Source organism: Malus sylvestris, chromosome 11, assembly GCF_916048215.2.
Source record: "Malus sylvestris chromosome 11, drMalSylv7.2, whole genome shotgun sequence".
In the NCBI taxonomy this organism is placed as follows: Eukaryota; Viridiplantae; Streptophyta; class Magnoliopsida; order Rosales; family Rosaceae; genus Malus; species Malus sylvestris.
Genome location: NC_062270.1, coordinates 2,088,267 through 2,109,249, shown reverse-complemented (window position 1 = coordinate 2,109,249; position 20,983 = coordinate 2,088,267). Strand labels below are relative to the sequence as shown.

The 20,983-nt window shown below is 35.3% G+C and overlaps 2 protein-coding genes across 2 annotated transcripts; one reads left to right on the top strand and one right to left on the bottom strand.

The window, feature by feature from the left end:
- The first annotated feature begins 2,024 nt into the window (after nucleotides 1-2,024).
- LOC126588796 (beta-glucosidase 13-like) lies at nucleotides 2,025-9,960 on the top strand. Its single transcript, XM_050253916.1, has 12 exons — nucleotides 2,025-2,216; nucleotides 2,520-2,589; nucleotides 6,232-6,290; nucleotides 6,430-6,505; nucleotides 6,736-6,813; nucleotides 6,913-7,000; nucleotides 7,080-7,335; nucleotides 7,409-7,742; nucleotides 8,441-8,472; nucleotides 8,653-8,749; nucleotides 9,084-9,192; nucleotides 9,671-9,960. The coding sequence occupies exons 1-12, from the start codon at nucleotides 2,025-2,027 to the stop codon at nucleotides 9,837-9,839; spliced, it is 1,560 nt and encodes a 519-aa protein (XP_050109873.1). The 3' UTR covers nucleotides 9,840-9,960.
- A 2,217-nt stretch (nucleotides 9,961-12,177) lies between these two features.
- On the bottom strand, nucleotides 12,178-18,945 carry LOC126588792 (linoleate 13S-lipoxygenase 2-1, chloroplastic-like). The gene is made up of 9 exons (XM_050253911.1): nucleotides 18,374-18,945; nucleotides 17,129-17,397; nucleotides 16,426-16,663; nucleotides 15,337-15,657; nucleotides 14,659-14,744; nucleotides 14,419-14,529; nucleotides 14,018-14,319; nucleotides 13,603-13,869; nucleotides 12,178-13,200 (listed from the first exon to the last, which is right to left on the bottom strand). Exons 1-9 carry the CDS (start codon nucleotides 18,834-18,836, stop codon nucleotides 12,441-12,443), a joined length of 2,817 nt encoding a protein of 938 aa, XP_050109868.1. The 5' UTR covers nucleotides 18,837-18,945; the 3' UTR covers nucleotides 12,178-12,440.
- Nucleotides 18,946-20,983: the final 2,038 nt, after the last annotated feature.

Sequence of the window (20,983 nt, the reverse complement as noted above, 5' to 3'; positions counted from 1 at the left end):
AATAGTTCGCAAAACGTTGTTGTTTAGTGGTTGCCTTTTGGCATCAAAGTTTTTAAGGCTTCAATTAGGATTTGCTATCATAAGATGTACTTTTGCTCAAAAGAGCTTATGTTCGAAGAGCTTTAATTAATACATTTTAATTAAAAGTTTAAAGTTGGTTTGGAATTGTGGCGTTTTATAAAAGCACTTTTAACAAAATAGTTTACTAAATAATTAACAATTTTTATTTTATAACTGTTTATTCATTTAGCACAATAGAAGCAATTTTTTATTTATTTTTTAAATACAGTAATAACAAATTAGTCCTAAATTTTTCACGAATACCAAATTAGTCCTAAATCAAAGTTTTTAAGGCTTCATTTAGGATTTGCTATCATAAGATGTACTTTTGCTCAAAAGAGCTTATGTTCGAGAGCTTTAATTAAAAACATGTTTACATTTTAATTAAAAGTTTAAAGGCTGGTTTGGAATTGTGACGTTTTATAAAAGCACTTTTAACAAAAGAGTTTACTAAATAATTAACATTTTTTATTTTATAACTGTTTATTCATTTAACACAATAGAAGCAATTTTTTTTTAAAAATACAATAATACCAAACTAGTCCTAAGTTTTTCATGAATAAACATATGATAAAAATATTTTTTCAAAAAACGCTTATAAGTAGCTGGCATTAATATTTAAAAAGAGATATAGAAGAAGCTATATTCGATCAAATGATATGAAAAAGATGGCTACATAAAGGAGAGGAGAGATGAGCTTTATACAAAATATAAAGCTGTGTCATCATCCCGATTAAAGGATATGAAAAAATGACTACAGAAAGGAGAGGAGAGATGAGTTTTATACAAAATGTAAAGCTGTGTCATCATCCTAGGATTGTGACACCTGTCATCATCCTAGAGCATTAAATCTAGGAAAATTTAACGAAAAGCTCTCAGTACTGTTAACTTTAATCAAAAACCACATTTTTGCACTAAAAAGTCAATCCTGGTACTATTCACTTTACCCTTTATTTTGTCCTTATCCTTAAAACTCAAAATTTTCAAGTCATTTTTATTAGTTTTCCTTTAAATCTATGCACATAGTACTCCTAACAGCTAGACCGGTGTTGCCGGCAACCGGCACACTTAGTCAGAACTCGCCGTCCGTGATTCCCCACTCAATTTATAAATTTGTTTGAAAGTTGAAAACCGCATGCCGTTGTTATGGAATCACAATGTTTCGGCCGGTGACTCGGTCGCTCGCCATAGAACACAAGGAGAATATCACAAGCAACCCAAAAATGTTAACCACAAATCTCCAAGTATCAACCAGATATCTTCTTGTTTTGATCAACGATTCTGTAATTAGCCATCATTTTTTAATCCTTAATTTAGTCCCTAAGTTTAAGGACTATACCATAGGAATCTCAATTGGAACCAATATTCCTTTACCCGAGACCCTATAGAGGTTATCAAAAGTGGTGGTGGAGGCCTTATTTTAAGGTCCTTCATTGGAAATGTCCTTCCATATATGTTGCAGTTAAATTTACCTGCGAACAAAATATTAACAACACATCAACAACCATATCATTCACAATTTCACATATTAACAGCTGTAAATTCACATAATTAAAATACGGATGGTACATCACGTATTTTTAATGTAAGTGGTGAGAAATTTTATTTTTTAAGTTAGTAACTTTTTAACACACAAATCCCCTCATTTGTATAATGACACGTGGTGTATCATCCGTGTGCTCGTCACACTGAAATGTCTCTCGATTAGGTGACACCGAAAATGTGACTTGAAAAAAAGTTATTCTCCTAGTCACGTTTTTGTATCAGTAAACCAACAGCCACTCCAACAATATTCTCGTCACTAGTTGCTCACTGTTGCTCTTTTTTCTACTGATATATTAGCATGCAGTCTTTTTCTATGTCTTTGTTTTGTTGTATTCTTCTCAATATATATTTGCTTGAGCTGTCTATAAATGCCTCCTGGTAGCTGAAGGTGCATAGCTTATTGTTAACCAAAATCAATCATGGCATCCAGATCTAGAGGCTCTATTCTTATACAGCTTATAGGTTTCTTGGTAATTGTTCTTGCCTCAATGGTGAAGAGTAGTAGAGTTACAATACCTAGAGTAAGTACTGATCTGTACGACACTACTTCCCTCAACCGGAGCAGTTTTCCTACAGGTTTCTTATTTGGAACAGCTTCAGCCGCTTACCAGGTAAAGTACTTTGCTGCATAAAATTTTCAAATTTTGCGTGTAAATTAAAGGAAATAGTGTGTTCTCCATGTATTTTAGATTGTGTGTCGTCATAAATATGCTGATATATTGTCATACTGTGTATCCGAATGACTGATCAACATGATTTTTAACTGAATGTAAGGTCTTGATTAATATTACAATATAAGTTTTTGTAGCAACATACGTAAGTCTTGCAACTAAATGTTCTTAACATATGATTTTGTCTTTATTATTTTGAGATGCATTTATCCACCTGTATATGTAACTCTACGTAAATTTCAGTATGAAGGTGCTGCGAGTGAAGATGGTAGAGGTCCAAGTATATGGGATACATACGTTCATAAATACCCAGGTCAGTTTTAATTTCTTGTTCTTCTTTTAGCTCAAATTTAATGGCTCCCTGGGATGCAAAGAAAAAAGAAAAAAAATCAACATTTAAGTAATAACTCAATCATCATTAACCAGGTTATAATTTACAAAATTAGTTAGTCTTCCTATTATCTTTTTTTTTACATTCTTTTTACCGAGTGGAATCAAATTTTAAAATTTCATGAGAGAAATGCAATAACACTTGAAATGTTGGCGAAATTATCAGAGGTCGTCTGGTAGCTAGCATCCATAGATGTTGTGGCATGATTGATTTAATAATATGCCCCGACGAGCTCAAACCATACTTATCATTGTTGCCGGCCGAACACGGTTTTATAGACGAGTGACGAATACTTTGGAATTGCATATTAAATCATATAGCATTCTGTTTAAGAGTAGGCCAAATGGCTAGCTCCCATTGAACAAATTATTTTTTCTTGCTTTTTGTCAATATGTTGTGACAAATTAAGGTAATCCAAGTTATAAGGTCTAAATAGATCATGCTCCAATATGATTTTCAACCTACCCTCCCAAATTAAGGTAACCCAAATTATTTTTTCTTGCTTTCTGTCAGTGTGTTGTTGAATCAAAATGGATCATGCTCCAATATGATTTGCAACGTACCTACCCACAATGGGGGATTGGCTACAATACTTACATATATTTAATTCAATCACCATCTGACAGCCAAATATACTTCATAGAATATATGTATTTAATTCAATCACCATCTGACAGCCAAATATACTTCATAGAATATATGTATTTAATACAATCACTATTTAGTTGTCGAGATGATGAATATATTAAATACATGTAAGTAGTGTGACAAAATTCTCAACAATGGTTAGGGTTTTCCTTCTAGTTAACCTTCTCAAAGTTTAGAATTTTATTATGCAGTAAATTACTTTAATGTCCTATTTAATTAATTATAAGGTTTGCACTAATAGACCAGGCGTTGACGTTTGTGTATTTTGCTAACCTGATTGAATAAAATATTTTATGAATAGGCTACTCTACTCAGCATGATTTTAAAACTATACTTGCATTCAGTTTTGAACTATAAGAACCAAATTAAAAAAACCTATAAGAGAGATTAGAATCACCACATACATAGACCAGAAAATATGATTTGGATTTTTTTCTAGTTACAGATTTTTCCCGGTGACAATGAGCAGTAAACTTAAAAAGAGTGAAATTCTTGTAATTTAACTGATAAATAATTTTGCACGTATAGTAAAAGAGTGAAATTCTTTATTAACTACATTGTAAAAGATGAAGATTTGGTACAGAGGAAGGGAAAGAATTGGTAAAGAGCAAAACAAAAGAGATTGTATTGATTGATTAGGAAAAAGTACACACTGAACTTAATGAAATAATAGCTATACAGTTCTTTATATAGCCATATATCTCAATTACACTAATACCCTTCTAATTATACTAACAAACTCCACTACTGAAATAGTGCCATGTGGCATTTCTGTTATTACTAAACATTTCTGTTATTACTCCCCCCTCAAACTGAACTTGGTGTAACCAAGTGAAGTTTGAACTAGCTGTTCTTGAAAACCCCAAACAAATGAATCCCACTGGGTGCCAATTACTGCCTTCCCCTCAGGCCATGTTGTGGTGGAAGATTATGAGCCTTGAGCATCGCAAGAAGCTCAAAACAAATCCTCATCCAATCCCTTGCTGGAACAAACTCAGCACCGCGATCAGCAATATGACCAACAAGGTCAATCCAGTTCTCCTGGACTGTCTCGTGCCTATTCTTCAGCGCTCCCAGAATTGATCCCAAAACTTCTGGATACTCTTCTCCCAAATACTCATACAAGACAACACCAAGATGACCCATCAGTTGCTCATCTTGGCACTACTTCATGACAACATCAATTCTTGAAATAAGATCTATAGCTTGATGTCTGAACTTTGCACTCTTGTTACTCAAACGCCACTTAATGGTACCACAAATAGGGAGCTGTACGTGGTCTTGGTCTGAACATACCCAACTTTTCGACTGTGAACTGAGAAGCCATAGTTGACACTGCCAAGAAACTAAATCTACCAAGGAGAATGACACTCCCAAGAAACTAAATCTACCAAGGAGAATGGCACTCCAAAGCACAAACCAAAATCTCACACTTCTACTAAAGATACCAAATAAGGAGACTGACACTCCATGGACACAAATCATACTGCAACTTAGGAGAATGAAACTCCAAATCACACTGCAACTTAGGAGATTGAAACTCCAAGATTCATAGAAAGAATGACACTTTCTTCTTTAAATTGACAAGACAACTAATACTTGTAGAGATCAACACATCAAGACCACAGCTTCACTTCAATTAAACCTCGAAAGTACATCAAAGACCACAGCTTTAAGAAATAAGTATTTCAGATCACCAAACAATTCCAAATGACTGCTATCAACACTTCAATTATCTATCGCACAACCCATATACCATAATTCATTTACCAATTCAGAAGAACACATAACCAAAATCTCCAAATCAAATTCGAGAAAAGAACCTAGATGAAGAAAATATCAACAATATCACCTAATACGAATCAAATCTTCGAACACAATTCACGAACAATTCGTTGAACACCTTTGTAGCCCAATCGCCTAAGAGCCAAGAACAATCCGTCGAACACCTCTGCAACAACCCTTGAAGACGATAACAGCGGAAGAATCAGGATCGAAAGACTCCGCTCAAATTCTCAAACTTTTATCGAATCCATGGCGCCAAAAGCAACAGAGCTCGCCCGAGACGAAGCCTTCGTTGGCGTCCCTCTAGGGTTAGTGGTCGCATCGATCGCGCGCTTGAGGGAGAAGGATAGGAAGAAGGAAAGAAGGACGCAGCGGCACCCAGATCAATGGTCGACATCCGCCAGGCCCACCACCATCCACGGCTTCGCTCAGTCCGGCGACCTTCTTAGCTTCCAGAAGCTGCTTCGGGAAATCCATATGGAAAATTGAGGTTCTTGATTACTATTCTCCATGGAAATATTTGGAATTTTTTTTTTTACAACAGATTCAAGAAAACCCGGAAGAAAAGAACATGTGTATTTTCTGGCAGCTCGATGATTCTTTGTTCAAGACTGACAGTATCAAGGCAGAGATCAAGAACGGCGTGCTGAAGGTGGGTATTTTGAAGGTGAAGGAAGAGGAGAGGAAAATCCAGAGACCAAAAGTAAAAAAACTATGAATACAGAAGCATAAACGATCAAATACACGAAAATGAAAGAAAGTAATGAAGAAAGATAGAAGAAGAATCGACCACCAAGATCCATGGTGTGAGCCTTGGTGGCTCTGATACCATATTAACTACATTGTAAAAGATGAAGATTTGGTACAGAGGAAGGGAAAGAATTGGTAAAGAGCAAAACAAAAGAGATTGTATTGATTGATTAGGAAAAAGTACACACTGAACTTAATGAAATAATAGCTATACAGTTCTTTATATAGCCATATATCTCAATTACACTAATACCCTTGTAATTATACTAACAAACTCCACTACTGAAATAGTGTCATGTGGCATTTCTGTTATTACTAAACATTTCTGTTATTATTCTTAATATAATATTTGAATATCCAAGTTATTATGGTGAATTGCAGGTAAGGTAAAAGATGGTAGCAATGGAGATGTTGCAGTAGATTCATATCATCGCTACAGGGTACAAGAGCATATAACTAAATTGAATAAAAATATACATGCGATATATGTGGGTGTATTTCAATAATTAATTGTGAGACAATAATTTTAATGAAAACGTATGACATCATTCTCTGATTCCTAATTCCATATTTTTACAGGAAGATGTGGGGATTATGAAGGAAATGGGTTTGGATGCTTATAGATTTTCTATCTCATGGTCCAGAGTGCTACCAAGTAAGTTTAATGCCATATCTCATGGCCCTTACATTTGTGCTATATGTCCATAGGACTATAGATCTTTATTTATCTTTCACACTCGACTTTCAATTTTTAGCTATCAGATCAATAATTGAATAAGATTAAAGGACAAAGATTAATAGAGTATGTGAAAAGTAAAAAATGGTATGTAAATTACACCACCCTTAAATTAAATCTATTAATGATGATTTTCTATATTTTTTTAGATGGGAAAATAAGTGGAGGTGTGAACAAGAAAGGGATAGAATACTACAACAACCTCATCAATGAACTCGTTGCCAATGGTAATTTTTAATTAAATACTGAACACTACAGGTATCGTTGAGTACTCAAAAAAGTAAATGGTAGTTTAATACTATTTTTCTATTAACGAATGACTGCAGATATAAAGCCCTTTGTAACACTCTTCCATTGGGATCTTCCCCAAACCTTGGAAGATGAATATGGTGGTTTCCTAAGTCCTCAAATTGTGTAAGTGAATAATGTTATGTTACAATACAACCTTCTGCTTTTCGCATCCAATATTTATCCATGAATGACTACATCGCAGGAAGCATTTTCAGGACTATGCAGGGCTTTGTTATAAAGAATTTGGTGATCGAGTAAAGCATTGGATCACGTTGAATGAGCCATTGGCATGTAGTGTGGCTGGTTATGCCACTGGAGATTTGGCACCTGGACGATGTTCCGATTCGCTAAAACGCAACTGCACAGGTGGAGATTCAGGGGTTGAGCCATATTTGGTCACACACAACCAGCTTCTTGCTCATGCTGCTGCTGTTAAATTATACAAGGAAAAATATCAGGTGATATCTAAGAGTTACAGATCACTTTCGATATAGTTACAGCGAGACTAACAAAATGTTGTGACATGTGCAGACATTTCAAAAGGGATTGATAGGGGTGACATTGGTTTCCCTAGGTGTGGTGCCATTTTCTGAGTCAAAGAAAGACAAAGAGGCTGCAGTTAAAGTCCTGGATTTTACACTGGGATGGTTTATGGACCCAATGTCAAATGGTGACTACCCTTATAGCATGCGATCTATTGTTGGAAACAGATTGCCTAAATTCAGCAAGGAGCAGTCTAAATTGCTAAAAGGATCATATGATTTTATCGGATTGAACTATTATTTTTCCAAATATGTATCTGATGCACCCCAACTAACTGTTAGCAATGCAAGCTACTTAACAGACTTTCCCGCTTCGATGTCAGGTACGAATGATATAAACTTAAAGTTATCATTTAGTTATATTATTCTTATTCTGACACACTTACTATTGGTGGTTAAAAAACTTGAACGTATAAGGCCTTTCTCGGTGGACCTGAAAATTTGAATTCGATTCTTATAAAACTGGAATCAAACTCACAAAGTGAGCCTAAAAATTTGAGTTTAATTGCCGAATGCAATATGCGGTCCTCTTGAGTTTAATTCTTATATAATAATGAGCCACAAAACTATTAAACTCACGCTAACAATAGTGTGTCATTTATAATTCAGGATCGAACTCGCTTATAACCCCCATGAAAGTAAGTGGATTTCACGTGTACTCCAGTTGATGTGCATGTTTGAAACCATGCATGCACATTCAGTTGGTATATAAAATATCTTAACGAACAGAGGATTTGAAGAAAATTAAAACTGCAGCCTGTAACTCTAAACATAATTAATGAAATGAAGAAGAACTGTAGAGAGAAAAAGGTTTTTGTATATTGCGGCATATTCGATTGGTAACAATTGAGCTTGCTTAGCTCTCAAGCTATCTCATTAACCTCCTAACAAACTCAGTTGTTCACTCACAGCTCGCTAACTTATTTTTCTGAGTTGGACCTTATTTAATAAAACGTACCCAATATATATGCGCTAAATTGCTGCATAAGCTTAGAGTAACCCTGACCGTTTGTTTTGCCAGATGAGCGTAATGGAATTCCCATTGGGCCAAAGGTGAGTATCAGATTGATAAAGTCTTATAATTTCCTTTTGAACAGACTTCATGTAATAATTAATATGATTAATAATCTGATCCAATGGATGATAGCTAGAGGATTTAGAAATTTAATCCTATATAGAGTGAATGATTACTATCACGACCTCCCAATTTACATCAAGTAAATGATCTTGCAGGCTGCTTCACTCTATATTTATCCGAAAGGCATTAGAGATGTTTTGCTCCATACGAAGAAAAAATATCATAATCCGCTTATTTACATCACTGAGAATGGTAATTATTTTCTATATGACTATTTATTTGGTTTATTTGGCAGTGCTTTTACAAGGACTAAAACCGTTTTTAGAGAAAATGTTTTGGGTTCCAAAAGCACTTGAAGTACTTCTTGATGCTTCTTGCAAAAAACACTTTATAGGTGTTTTTTAAGATTCACTTGCATTTTTGCTAAGAATTGATACCAAAGAAATTTCACCAAAAACGCTTTCAGTCATTTTAAAAGCACTTATATTTTCTGAGATGACGGAATTATTTTTATTGATGTGGTTAAGCTATAATAGTTCATATATAGAAGTTAAGGCTTTGTATTTGTTTCCCCCTTGTATTGTAGGCGTGAATGAGTTTAATGATCCTAATCTGTCGCTTGAGGACGCTCTTCTTGACAACCAAAGAGTTGACTATCACTTTCGCCATCTTTATTACCTTAGAGAAGCAATCAAGTGAGTATTATTATTTTTCCTTTTTAACTTTTACGTATCATATTCACTGATTTTGTTCGACTTTCTCTTTTTGCGAGAGAGTTGTTCTAATAATATGGTGATCAGTATATAGTACAATAGTACGGTGTTATTATGTCCACCTACCTATCATATTTTGTCACTTACATTACTTTGAGGGGAAAATAAGATACTTAGTTGGCTTAGCATCGAGAAGAATATGCATGTGGTAGGAGTTAAAATGAGTTTTATGCATAAAGAGAAATTAAAAGGTGTGTGAGAAAATAATAAGAGAGTGCATATGGAGTGATATATTACCTCTAAGTTCAATACTAGTATTCAACGTTTAAACTTGAAGAGGGCACATAAGTACATTTACCATTTAGTTGTCAAAAGAGTTTTTCTTAATAATAGTATATACATTATAGATCAATATATAAATTAGATATCTAATCTTTATTTTTTATTTTATTTTTTGCAGAGATGGTGTCAATGTGAAAGGGTACTTTGCGTGGTCGCTATTGGACAATTTCGAATGGACTATGGGTTACACTGTTCGATTTGGTATCAACTTTGTTGATTATAATGATGGGTTGAAAAGATACCCTAAGCTCTCAGCATATTGGTTCAAAAAATTTCTCAAAAAGTAAAGACATAATTTATGAGTGGCTCAAAATATCGACAATAAAAAAAGCAGATATTTCTTTCCTCTATGTTTAGGGGTTCTTTCAATAGTTGGAGTGTTTTATACATGATAATAGGATCTAAATATTTATCGAGTGATGAACGTTCTAAATGTTTTATATATTTTATTTCTAAGAGTAAATTGTAGTAATAGTCCCTTAACTTTAACTCAATTGGAGCAATAGTCCCTAAACTAAAAATCAATTATCATTAGTCCCTCAACTCATCAAAACGTGAAACTATGGTCCCTCCACTAAAAATTTATTACCATTGGTCCCTCAACTTTAATCCAACTGGAGAAATTGTCTCTTAAATTTAACTCAATTGGAACAATGGTCCCTCAACTTCAACCTAATTGTAGCAATAGTCATTCCAACAAAACTCATTTTGACAAAGTTGATGAAAATGACCATAGCTACACGTTTTGATGAGTTGAGGGACCCCAATTGTAGCAATGGTCCTTCCAACATAACTTATTTTGGCAAAATTCTAACGAAGTTGACGAAAATGGTCATAGCTACACATTTTGATGAGTTGAGGGACCAATGGTAATGAATTTTTAGTTGAGGGACCATTGCTCCAATTTGATTAAAGTTGAGGGCCCATTACTAAAATTTACTCTATTTGTAAACATAAACATTTTCAACAGACTAATAAATTTAAAAATAAAAACTATATATAATTTTTTTTCAAAAAAATGGAAACTACACATATTGAAGTCTTAAAATAAGCCACTGCAAACTTGCAAAGATGGTAATTCCACTAAAATAATTGAGCTTTGATTGTTGTTGAAAGGACAAATACCAATACAAATTATCACATATGTAAGTGCTGAAAAGTCGCTATCTTGCCATGGTTTCCACTATATAATTCACTCTTCCTCTAGCTCTATCTCGAAGCAAGATCATCACCATCAGGATATCCCAGAATTTGTTCAGGACCCCAGAATTTGTTATAGCTAGCAATTAGGGGAAAACTTTTTGCATGTGATTTTGGCTTTCATAATAAAATATACGAGAAGAATACAAAAATGAATTGTTGAAGAGCCAAAAGAATAGGGCATATGCTGGTTTTATCTTGATGCATATGCTCTCTTTGTTCACCATCAGCACAAGACTAATTAATCATCTCCTACACTACACACATATAAACTTTAGTGAGAGCAAAAGAATTATATATGTTTGAATTGTTGAGAGCATCCTACATTAGAGAATGGAGGTTTTGCACTAATGTGTATAATATCTTCCTAGTTGTTGAAAGGATTCATTAATTAGATAATAAAATCTTTGTATTAATGCCTAAAGATCTCGAATCAATTTATTTTGAGTTTAAATATTCATATCCTGATATGGTATACAAGCAAACAATCTACGCGTCAAACCTAATATTTACTGAATATTGTCGGGTTTATACATCTTACCTCTCAAAATATATGTATGAGAGCCACCAAATAATAGTGAGATCCACACACATCATGCAATGGATGTTATATAGAATTATCATGCACATACAACAGTTTCTTCACTAATCCACCATATAAAATCATGTGTGGATCAAGATTTTCCAAGACTAGCTAGTATATGCTTTCGATTTCAAATATACGGTGAAGTTCAATACTTTCTTTTGTGTCACCCTAAAAATCACATCTCCTAATGAAACCGAATGAGTACTACATAATATCAATAAATAGAACATTTGTAGCCACAGAAAGTAGGACCAACTTGAAAACATATGATACTTCAATTGTAACAAGAAGACATCTTGATGAGCTCGTCGTTTTGTCGAAAGACGCTTGCATGTGCTCATGTTCACATGGATCTGGACCACATTGGCATAATGTGTACAATTAAGCAACAATGGACCATATATTGACTGATGTACGTTTCGACTGTGACAAGCTAACTCAACAGCTTTCCCACACATGTATTCCTACTATATATGTACTTGCACTAGTGCCCCAATTATTGGTTAGAGAAAGAGTAGCTGATACCAATCTATAAAATATTTGATATTTCTGTTGTTCTCAATGTTATGTTATTATTTTGTCGATATATATATTTCTTAATGTTGACATTGTACTAGCAACTGTAGTTTGGGAAGTATCACACTTTTATTGACTCCATAATAGGAGAAAGTTTTAAGTGTTCCCGTCATCCCACGTCACCATCACATTTGGTATACCCATCCAATCAGGGGATGTCACGTTTCCCATTAAAGTGTTTGTTTAATTGATTTTCTTAAAAAATAAATCAGAAAGATTCTTTAATGGAAACGTAGCATCCCCTGATTGGATGGGTACTTGAATATTGATAAACATATATTTTATTTTCAGCTTTGCTAAGAATACACACACTCGTATATATATATATACGCTCACAATTTTGTTCCTTAAACCATGGAGTTAATGCCCATTGCTACTAAACACAGTTCCAGCTTTCTACATTGCGTAATTGTGGGGAAAGCTCGCCAATATCATTGTCAGAAGTCATATGAGTTAAAACTATGTTAACAAAAAACAAAGGGAAAGAGAAAGAGTTATGGACCAAAAGCACACACTAGTTCATAGTTCAAATAGAGATGCTATACGGAACTCCCTTTCCTGTAACCCCAGGTTGTGAAAAGGGTTTCAAAAGCTCATAAGGCACAACCCCAGCTCCATTTCGGTTCTTCAACTCACTACTGGCATTTCGATCATCGATTGTTCGTTCAAGCGCCAACAATCTCCCCTTAAACCGTTCAAACGCCGCCTTTATAACAGGCTCTTCAGCCCACGCCTGCTCCATCTTCTCTCCAATGTACTCTTCATCCGGTGAATGATTCGACAAAATGTCCAAAACAGCCATGATTGTTGTTGCTTGGATTTGTGTAGGAAAGCATTGCAAAAGTGCACTGTCAGGTTTTCTTACGAAGTTTTTCCAATCCTCTTCTGAGGGGTCCTCAGTGGGCATATTGGTCCTTGCAATTGTTGGCCTGCTAGGAAAATAACCTGCATAGGCATATTGGCCAAAGTTGACAGCTGCATGATGACCAGATGCTACCCAAACCATTGTTGTGATGATGCCCATTAGGTCTTCCGGAGTGTTGAGTTCTGGCCACCATGGCTCATCTTTTTTGTCAGCATGGCCAACTGTTTTGATTTCTGTCCACCATGCTTGGAGCTCTTGATCAGTCTGGACAATGCTGGAGTCTGGGTAGTAGTGGTTTACATAGTCAGTGACCCATTGTTTAATAGCATCCCATAACAGGAGTCCATCATTGGCAAAAGGGTAATCTTCAATTGTTAGCCTTAGCCCATGTGGAGCAGTTGGGTCCTCAACAGCCATGCCCCTAGCAATTACAAATTAAATATCGTCACTAACATGTTAGTTAAACAGTACCCTTAGAAGAAAATTAGAAACTTTGTTCTATTATCATATACTTGAGGAAGCTCACAAGAAAAATTTTCAATAATCACTTATATTAGTTCCACAAATGGATTGACATATGAGCCACTAATAGACCTTTCATCCACCTCATTAAGTCATCCTGGTATATATCATGAAACTACATGCAAGTTAAGCATGTTTAGTTGTCAAACTGTCAATCTAAAACGTCCGTTCAATCAAGAGTCCACATAATCAGTGTCCAAATACTTGTTAGCATGTTAATTATATCATAACATGTTAGACTCTTTAACAAGAGACATTTCCATAACATGGTGTATCTACACAGCCAGATAAGAGTACATACCTTCTAATAAGGTCAGCTGGGAGTGCCTCTTGGTCAAACCGCCATTCCTTCCCATACGCAACAGAGCAAAGCTCAAGGGAGTACTTTTTGGGCGAAAATGAGGTTTCGATGATACCACCGGCATTGATAAGTGATTCACGAGCAAGAGAATTAATCTCCATGGTGTATCTGAAATGGGGATGTAACAATCTATAGATTGGGTGCATGACACTCAGTTGCCGATTTGTGGCGATTATGTAGGGTTCTGTGGCACAATGTGTTCGTAGCCTGCAAAGCAACGAGAGATACTATTAATCGGTTCCCCTAGACTATTGGGTGAATAAAAATATTTCGACTATATTATTTGTATGACCTTTTAAATCACTAGTGTAAGAATGTGATATTTTATGTAACATTAATTTTATTTATGTCTTACCAGTGACTAACAAGCTGATGATAACCAGAATCGTGGGCAAGGACATGAGCTTTAGCAAGCCTCCAGAGCCAGACATCCGTGGCATTCCACGCCGGTTGGAAAACTTGCTTCCATTGTGGCTTTCCGTCCATCGGTGGTCTTGTTAGCTCAATGACCAGTGGCCTGAGTGTACCTTCAGGGGTAAGAAAAAACAAATTCCTCGATCCATATAGTGTGGTGCCTTCGAGCTTTCTTACTTTGCTAACATAGGGTAAAAACAAATCATGGTAATCTAAAATAAACAACTTCTTTTCTTCTATGGCCTGCATGCATATATCAAATCCAATTAAATGACATAACATGTCAGACTTCGAACAAGAACATATATTATTCTCTTGTAAATAATATTATGATATATCTACCTCAGTAATTGTTGCGAAGCCTCTAATCTCTTGTTCAATTATTTCTTTGGTTATAGCTGATTCAGGCGGACCATAGATCTCTGGGTCTAGTTCACTCTTCAGTGGCCATTCCTGCAATTATATTTTATTTATTATTTTCGTATTTTCTTTTTTGGAATTCTATTTTTGACAATATGAACGAGAATAAGAAATAAACTTAATGCTTAGTAGTGTCACTATACAGAGATAAGTAATTCATACCGTCACCAACTTGATGCTGTATGGGTTGAGACCTGCAAGAGTCTGCCTAGCAAACTCGTCGTCCCTAAACCAAAAGAATTTGTCCCCTAAATATAAGCCCAGGTGCCAAAGAAGAAAGTTCAATTAGCTAGATATAGTGAGAGAAAGTTATGCAATGATACAAATACAAACATAAATGTCACTTATACTATGATCTAGCAGTATTCCTCTTCACTTATAAGTGAGAGATCTTAGGTTTGATTCTCACTAAAGGCGAATTTAAACAATATTATTGCTAGCCCATTGTGAGGCTTATCCCACTCCCTCATCCCATGAATATAGAAAATATCGTTTGTTCAAAAATAAAAAATTACACACAAATAAATGGAGAATATTTAATATTTTTACTTTTATATTTTTGGATTGTTGATGTGGACCCCACACACATATATATGCTTTATTTTTCTTTTCTTCAACAGTCTACAAACTATATATAAGGAAAAAAGAACAATAGTCACAGAATAAAAGTGCTTAATTTGTGACTTTTTGTCACGCTTTTATATCCGCAACCTAACAACAACAACAACAACGTTGCTCAGTAATTGTTGCCTATTTTGTTTTAGTTTCACTTAATTAACAGTTGTGAGATTCATTGTATAATACACATATATTGGTGCGTGGGAGGCTGAATTTGCTTACGATTCATTGTTTCTGGGGGTACAAAACGCAAAACGTCATCTCCAGAAGACATAACCTTGACTAGCCTGGGAAGCAGGGCTTTGAGAACCCCTTGTTCCTTGAAGGGAGGCAACTGAATCCCCTCGTGGAAAAGTGAGTCTATGGCCGTGAAGTACTTGAACCCAAGATCAGTGTCGGCGATCGCTATCTCCAGCGATGGTACCAATGCGTGCATCACAGAGTACAGTGTCTTTGCTGAAAATGTTAGCTGCTTTACTTCTGAGAAGGCTTCATCTCTAGGAACGTACCAATGTTTTCTGCTCCTTTTCTCGTACAGTGAACCTGTATGTATAACCATTGATTATTAACTTTAAGATAACATTTAAAAACAGTGTTCTCTTGTCATACAATTATATACAGTACACAGTTATTTTTTTTTAAATTACTATTATTAAGGAAATGGGGAAGACTTCGAAACAACTACATTAATTTAGAGAGGGAGTTCTGAACCTGGGGATGCATGGGTAGAATAAACCTAACACCATATCGACTAGGAGATTGGGCCACATGCAATAATAGTACATGGTTAGCTAGCTATAATTTTGTCACGGCGAAGTCAATTCTTATTTGAGTTTGTGCAATCGATCTAAAGTAATAATCTAATAGAATAACATGTTAGATTGTAGTGAAAAGAGCATGTAAGACCATCTCCAAATGAGATGTCAAATATGCCAAATAGGATTAAAAGACTATAAAGTGTTCTCCAATGGATATGTCATATATGATGTGGCATGTGAGTCATTTGACTCCTTACTTTCTAATTGCCTTTTTTTTTTATAACAAACAAAGAATGAGTCAAATATATTTAATTTAATTTTTAATGCATGAGTCCCATTAACAACCAATAGAATAAAAACTAAAACTAATTTTGATTATTTTTTAATAGTTAATGTAACTCTAGGCCCAATAAAATAATAAAATAAATATTTGACACATCCATTGGAAAATAAGAGAATTTAGCACTTGTATTCAATTTGTCACATCAACCATCAAATAAAATTTTGACATACTATATTTGATATCTACTTTGGAGATGTTCTAATATCGTACCTGTGTCGCATGGTAGTCGTCCAGTTCTACAACGTCTGGGATACGGGAATTCTTTGCCACCAAGTACTGGTCTTTCCAGTCTTAAATTCTTATCAGGATCACCAAGATCGTTGTAAACATCATAGTCATATATCCTCTCGAAGCTCTTCCGCTCTCCTTGGCCATTGCCTCGCAAGGTCACGAGCTCCTCTTCTCTTAGCTTGGCCAACCCACTTGGTGTTTGAGATGGCAAGTATGACTGTTCCACACATGCACACAAGCACGTACCAGTCGAAAAGAAGGTCGAGATCAAACGGTTAAAAAATTGTAGGTTGGGTTTTAATGAGTAATAACTAATAACAAGTAATCCTTATTAGAAGCACAACAAAAGTTTTAATGAGTAATAAATTCTCTATTAATTCATTCTCCAGGGAGCAAAATTGCAATCCATGTTTAATTCGATGTCAACAGATTGAACCAACTAATTAATTTGTAGGGTTTTTATTAGAAGCACTACAAAAGTTTTATTAAAAATTAAATTGTTTTAGGGAGAAGCACCTGGTTTTTCCACAAAGCACTTTTTGTGCTATTATAATCCAGATCAATTTTGTTGCTGATTTGTTGACTGTTGGCATGACATGTCAGCAAGCCATGTCACTTTAACTACAGATATAATTTATTTTTTAGCTAGAGATATAATATATGTGATTGGGAAAAGGCTGACCTTGTTTGTGAAGAAGACCCTCTTTGCGGGATTGTCATACTTGGAGTGAATCCAAGAGTTACAGCTATGATGAACAGAGCCACATGGGAGAACATCGACGACAATTTCCTTGAGAAACATCTCCTTGCGGTGCTCATTCTCTACCAAAATAGCACCTATCTCCCCAAAATCTACTGGAACTTTGAAATCTGTCTCGTATATTATCTCTCCTTCCTGTCGGCGACTCCTGTGTGCATACCCCGCAACCTTCTCCTTCTCCTCTCCAGTTTCTTCATCACAAAGCTTAACAAATTAATAAATCTTCTTTTAAAAAAAAAAAACATTACCAAACGTTAATTACAACATGCATCTATTTTTAACCACTAAGTATATCGAAATTCTAAATCTTTTTTGAGATGAAAAATCTCAATTAAGTTAATAGCTAAAGTTTACTTTTGATCAGATTCAGATAGAAGGGAGAAATTGATTATATACTTTGTATTTTAATAAAGAAAAATGCTAAAGAAACCATATTTTTGTACTACATTGGTTTATCATCTAAGGCGGCAAGTAATATATACATACCAATTAATGAGCTCACTCCCCTGACAAACCCCACAGCGGGCGACTTTAAACTCTCTCTATTGTTCTATCTCTCTCGTATCCACCTTTTTGGGTTTGATTTTGCAAAAAATAAAAAATAAATAAAAAAATCGTAAATACACATAAAGATATATAGAGGGAATGAGAAACCCTATAATCATTATCGAAGACTCCTCCCATCAACTTCCACCCCTTCGAAACGCTAGTTCAAGAAACCACAAAACCCCTCTATTAACATCAACTCCAAAGAAAATATGGTGCAGGAGAAAGAAAGAGGGAAGAAAGGAGAAGAGAGAGAGAAAGTAAAAAAAAAGAATTATAATGCTAGAAAGATGAAATATTTAAATCAAATTTACAAACCAAATAATGTGTAATCAATAAAAAAATAAGCGTTTTAACCAACACTTAAGTAATATATAATCCAATCATCATCATCCACATCATTTGGTTATAAATTTTGCCGTCGGTGGAGTGGGGTGACTGGAGGGGTAGGTTAGGGCGCAGGGTTTTTTTCTGGCATAGGGTTTTTTGGCTGACCATTTTAGGTTGCTCGATCAGAAATTCTTAGACAGGTCATTTGTCCTTTAATGTTCGCATGATAGTAGTTAAGATATGGTTTGATGCATATGCATGCTGTGCCGAACGCTATATATACATACTTACTGGGATCAAGCTCAGCGCTAACAAGCTCCAATAAGAGTGATTGACCGAGCAAATCTGTTATATCATCAAGTCCTCGGGCTAGACCAATGTGTGACAGAAAGCCTCCGACTGTAAGCGTCACGGTTAGGGTGGCCTTAACACTAATGAACTTCTTGGTGACAACTTCGGTAGTCACAATGGTAGTGGTGGTGGCTGTAGGAGGAGTGGGAGTAGTAGGGTCTGGAATCGGAGTAGTAGTAATTCTAGTAGTAGTAGTAGTAGTTTTAGTCGTGGTAGTAGGGGTACTACTATTATCACTACTACTACTACTTGTGGCTTTTATGTTTCTGTATTTAATTTCCGGCTGGAAGGAAGGCCTTGACCAGACAGGAAATGAAGCACTTCTGGCTCTGCCATGAAAAAATGGCTTTCGAAGGAAGAGAGTTTGGCTGGATTTTGATTGGTGAACTTGGGGCTTCAACATCTCTTTATTTGAGCGCAGACAGAGAGAGAGAGAGAGAGAGAGAGAGAGAGAGAGAGAGAGAGAGAGAGGATAACGAAGATAAGAGTGTGTATGTTTGGCGACTTGGGCTACATGAAGTTATCATTATATAGAGAGTAGGGAGAAGCATATTTAATTACAAAAAGAGTATTGCTACGCTTGTATCTATTTGTACTATTAGTAATGCTAGGGATGCTAAATTTGTAGCTAAAATTTCCAAACTAAATGGTGTGTCACTAATAAGAAATGAGCATGTTTATCAACGCCTAAGTAAATCATCAACTTCCATGTCATTTAGTTTTTTTTTTTTTTTAAGGGAACAACTGGTGGCAAGTTACGGTTATCCACCCTTTCCGGGGGCCGGAAAGACTCACAGAGGTATTTCAATCTCTCCCTGCCACAAGTCTAGCGTCCACACCAACAGCGGGTTTCGAACCCAAGACCTTCCGTTTTTAATTTGAAGGAAGCCTCACAATCCGTCATTTACCACTTGGCCACTAGCTCATGGTTCATGTCATTTAGTTTATAAATTTTATTTAAAAATTTAGTCTCCCTAGTATTACTCTGTACTATTATTGTATCATCTCTCTAATATTTTCCTTACCATATTATTATATCACATTCAGAATACCACGTGATGTGGAAGTTGAGGTGTCAACCTAGGTGGAATTTCTGTTTATTTAAATCAATGTTTATTTTTTTTGTTTATTTTTTTGCTTAAACCCTATCTGTTAACTTCCCTATTCTGCACGATTCATCCCTCCACCTGATCTGAGGCAAACAGATGATAATTCCAGTGAAAATTCAAGCCAAAAGCTTCGACAACATCGGGACATAACATGGAATGAAATTTTCATTCCTAGAGGAATGGAAAGAGATTTTGGAGCTAACCAAAAGTCCATGAAGAATTAAGAAAAGAGGTTGTCTTCCAAATCTTCTTCCACTTGGCAAATCCCCAGCAGTAGAAGAGAAGGGAAAACATCGTATCCTATCCTTTTTATATTTTTTGCTCAATGTTGCTGGGATAAAACCCTATGAAATCCAAAGTTTGGCTAGAAGGCACAAACCATTGAAATTGCAAACTTGAAGTTGTTGGCAGAGCAAAACAATCACTGTCAATCGCTGGAGCACGATCAGGTTGTAATTCGCCCAGTTGGCAGTGATGAAGGGGGTTGAACATCATCAATCGTCGGTGAAGGAAGGTGAAATTGGAGAGCGAAGAGGGAGGAGGCGCAGCGGTGAGGTTGAAAACATGAGCACGTAGGTTTCATTATTATTTTTGTTAATAATTTTATTAATAAAAAAATCATTGATGTAAAATTGTAAATATCCACCTTGGTTGACATAGGAATTTTTTAATTGATGTAGATGTTCACCTCAATTACATAAGATGGTATAGAATTGAAATATATTTAGATGGTAAAAATAGCATTACTCAGAAAAATAGGCACCTTCCCTTTTGAAATTTTGGTGGTGAATCAGAATTGTTTATATTGAATGATCGTGAATCACAATAAAGAGAAGGAAAAGAAATGAAAATATAAGATGACGATTCATGTTTGTATTTGTATTTTTTTAAGAGAAATAGGACTTTATTACGTCAAAACATCCCCATCGTACGTAAGCATAGCATGCAGAAAAAGGTGGCTAATAAAAAACCTTATAAGGGCAATCCATATGGAAAACACCCGCGCAAGAAAAAAGAGTCACAGATGCCTTCGATTACAATCATTCTAATTTATTGTCATCAAATAAACAATTCATAAGTCATGGAGTACTCGAGCTTTCCCAGTAGGAAAAGGTAAACCTGTAAGCTATATCTTGCAATTGGGTGAGCAAATTGGTTTTGCTTCACGAGGGACAAATTAACTAAACTTTTGTTCTCTTACAAGAAATGCTATCGATCTCTTTTCAAAGTGGAATTCTTTATGGATCTTTTTATTTCACAGTTTAATGTTAATTTCGTGTCAAAATTACAACATTTTACAAAAAATATAAGGTGACAGAGAGTTTATGGAGAATCTTCTTTTTGAGAAAGTCCCCTTAGCATTTATCTTCTCTTATTGGGTTAAGTATACAACAATTGTGTTTATAAATAATGGCAAAGCTACATAGCCAGAAAACAAGAC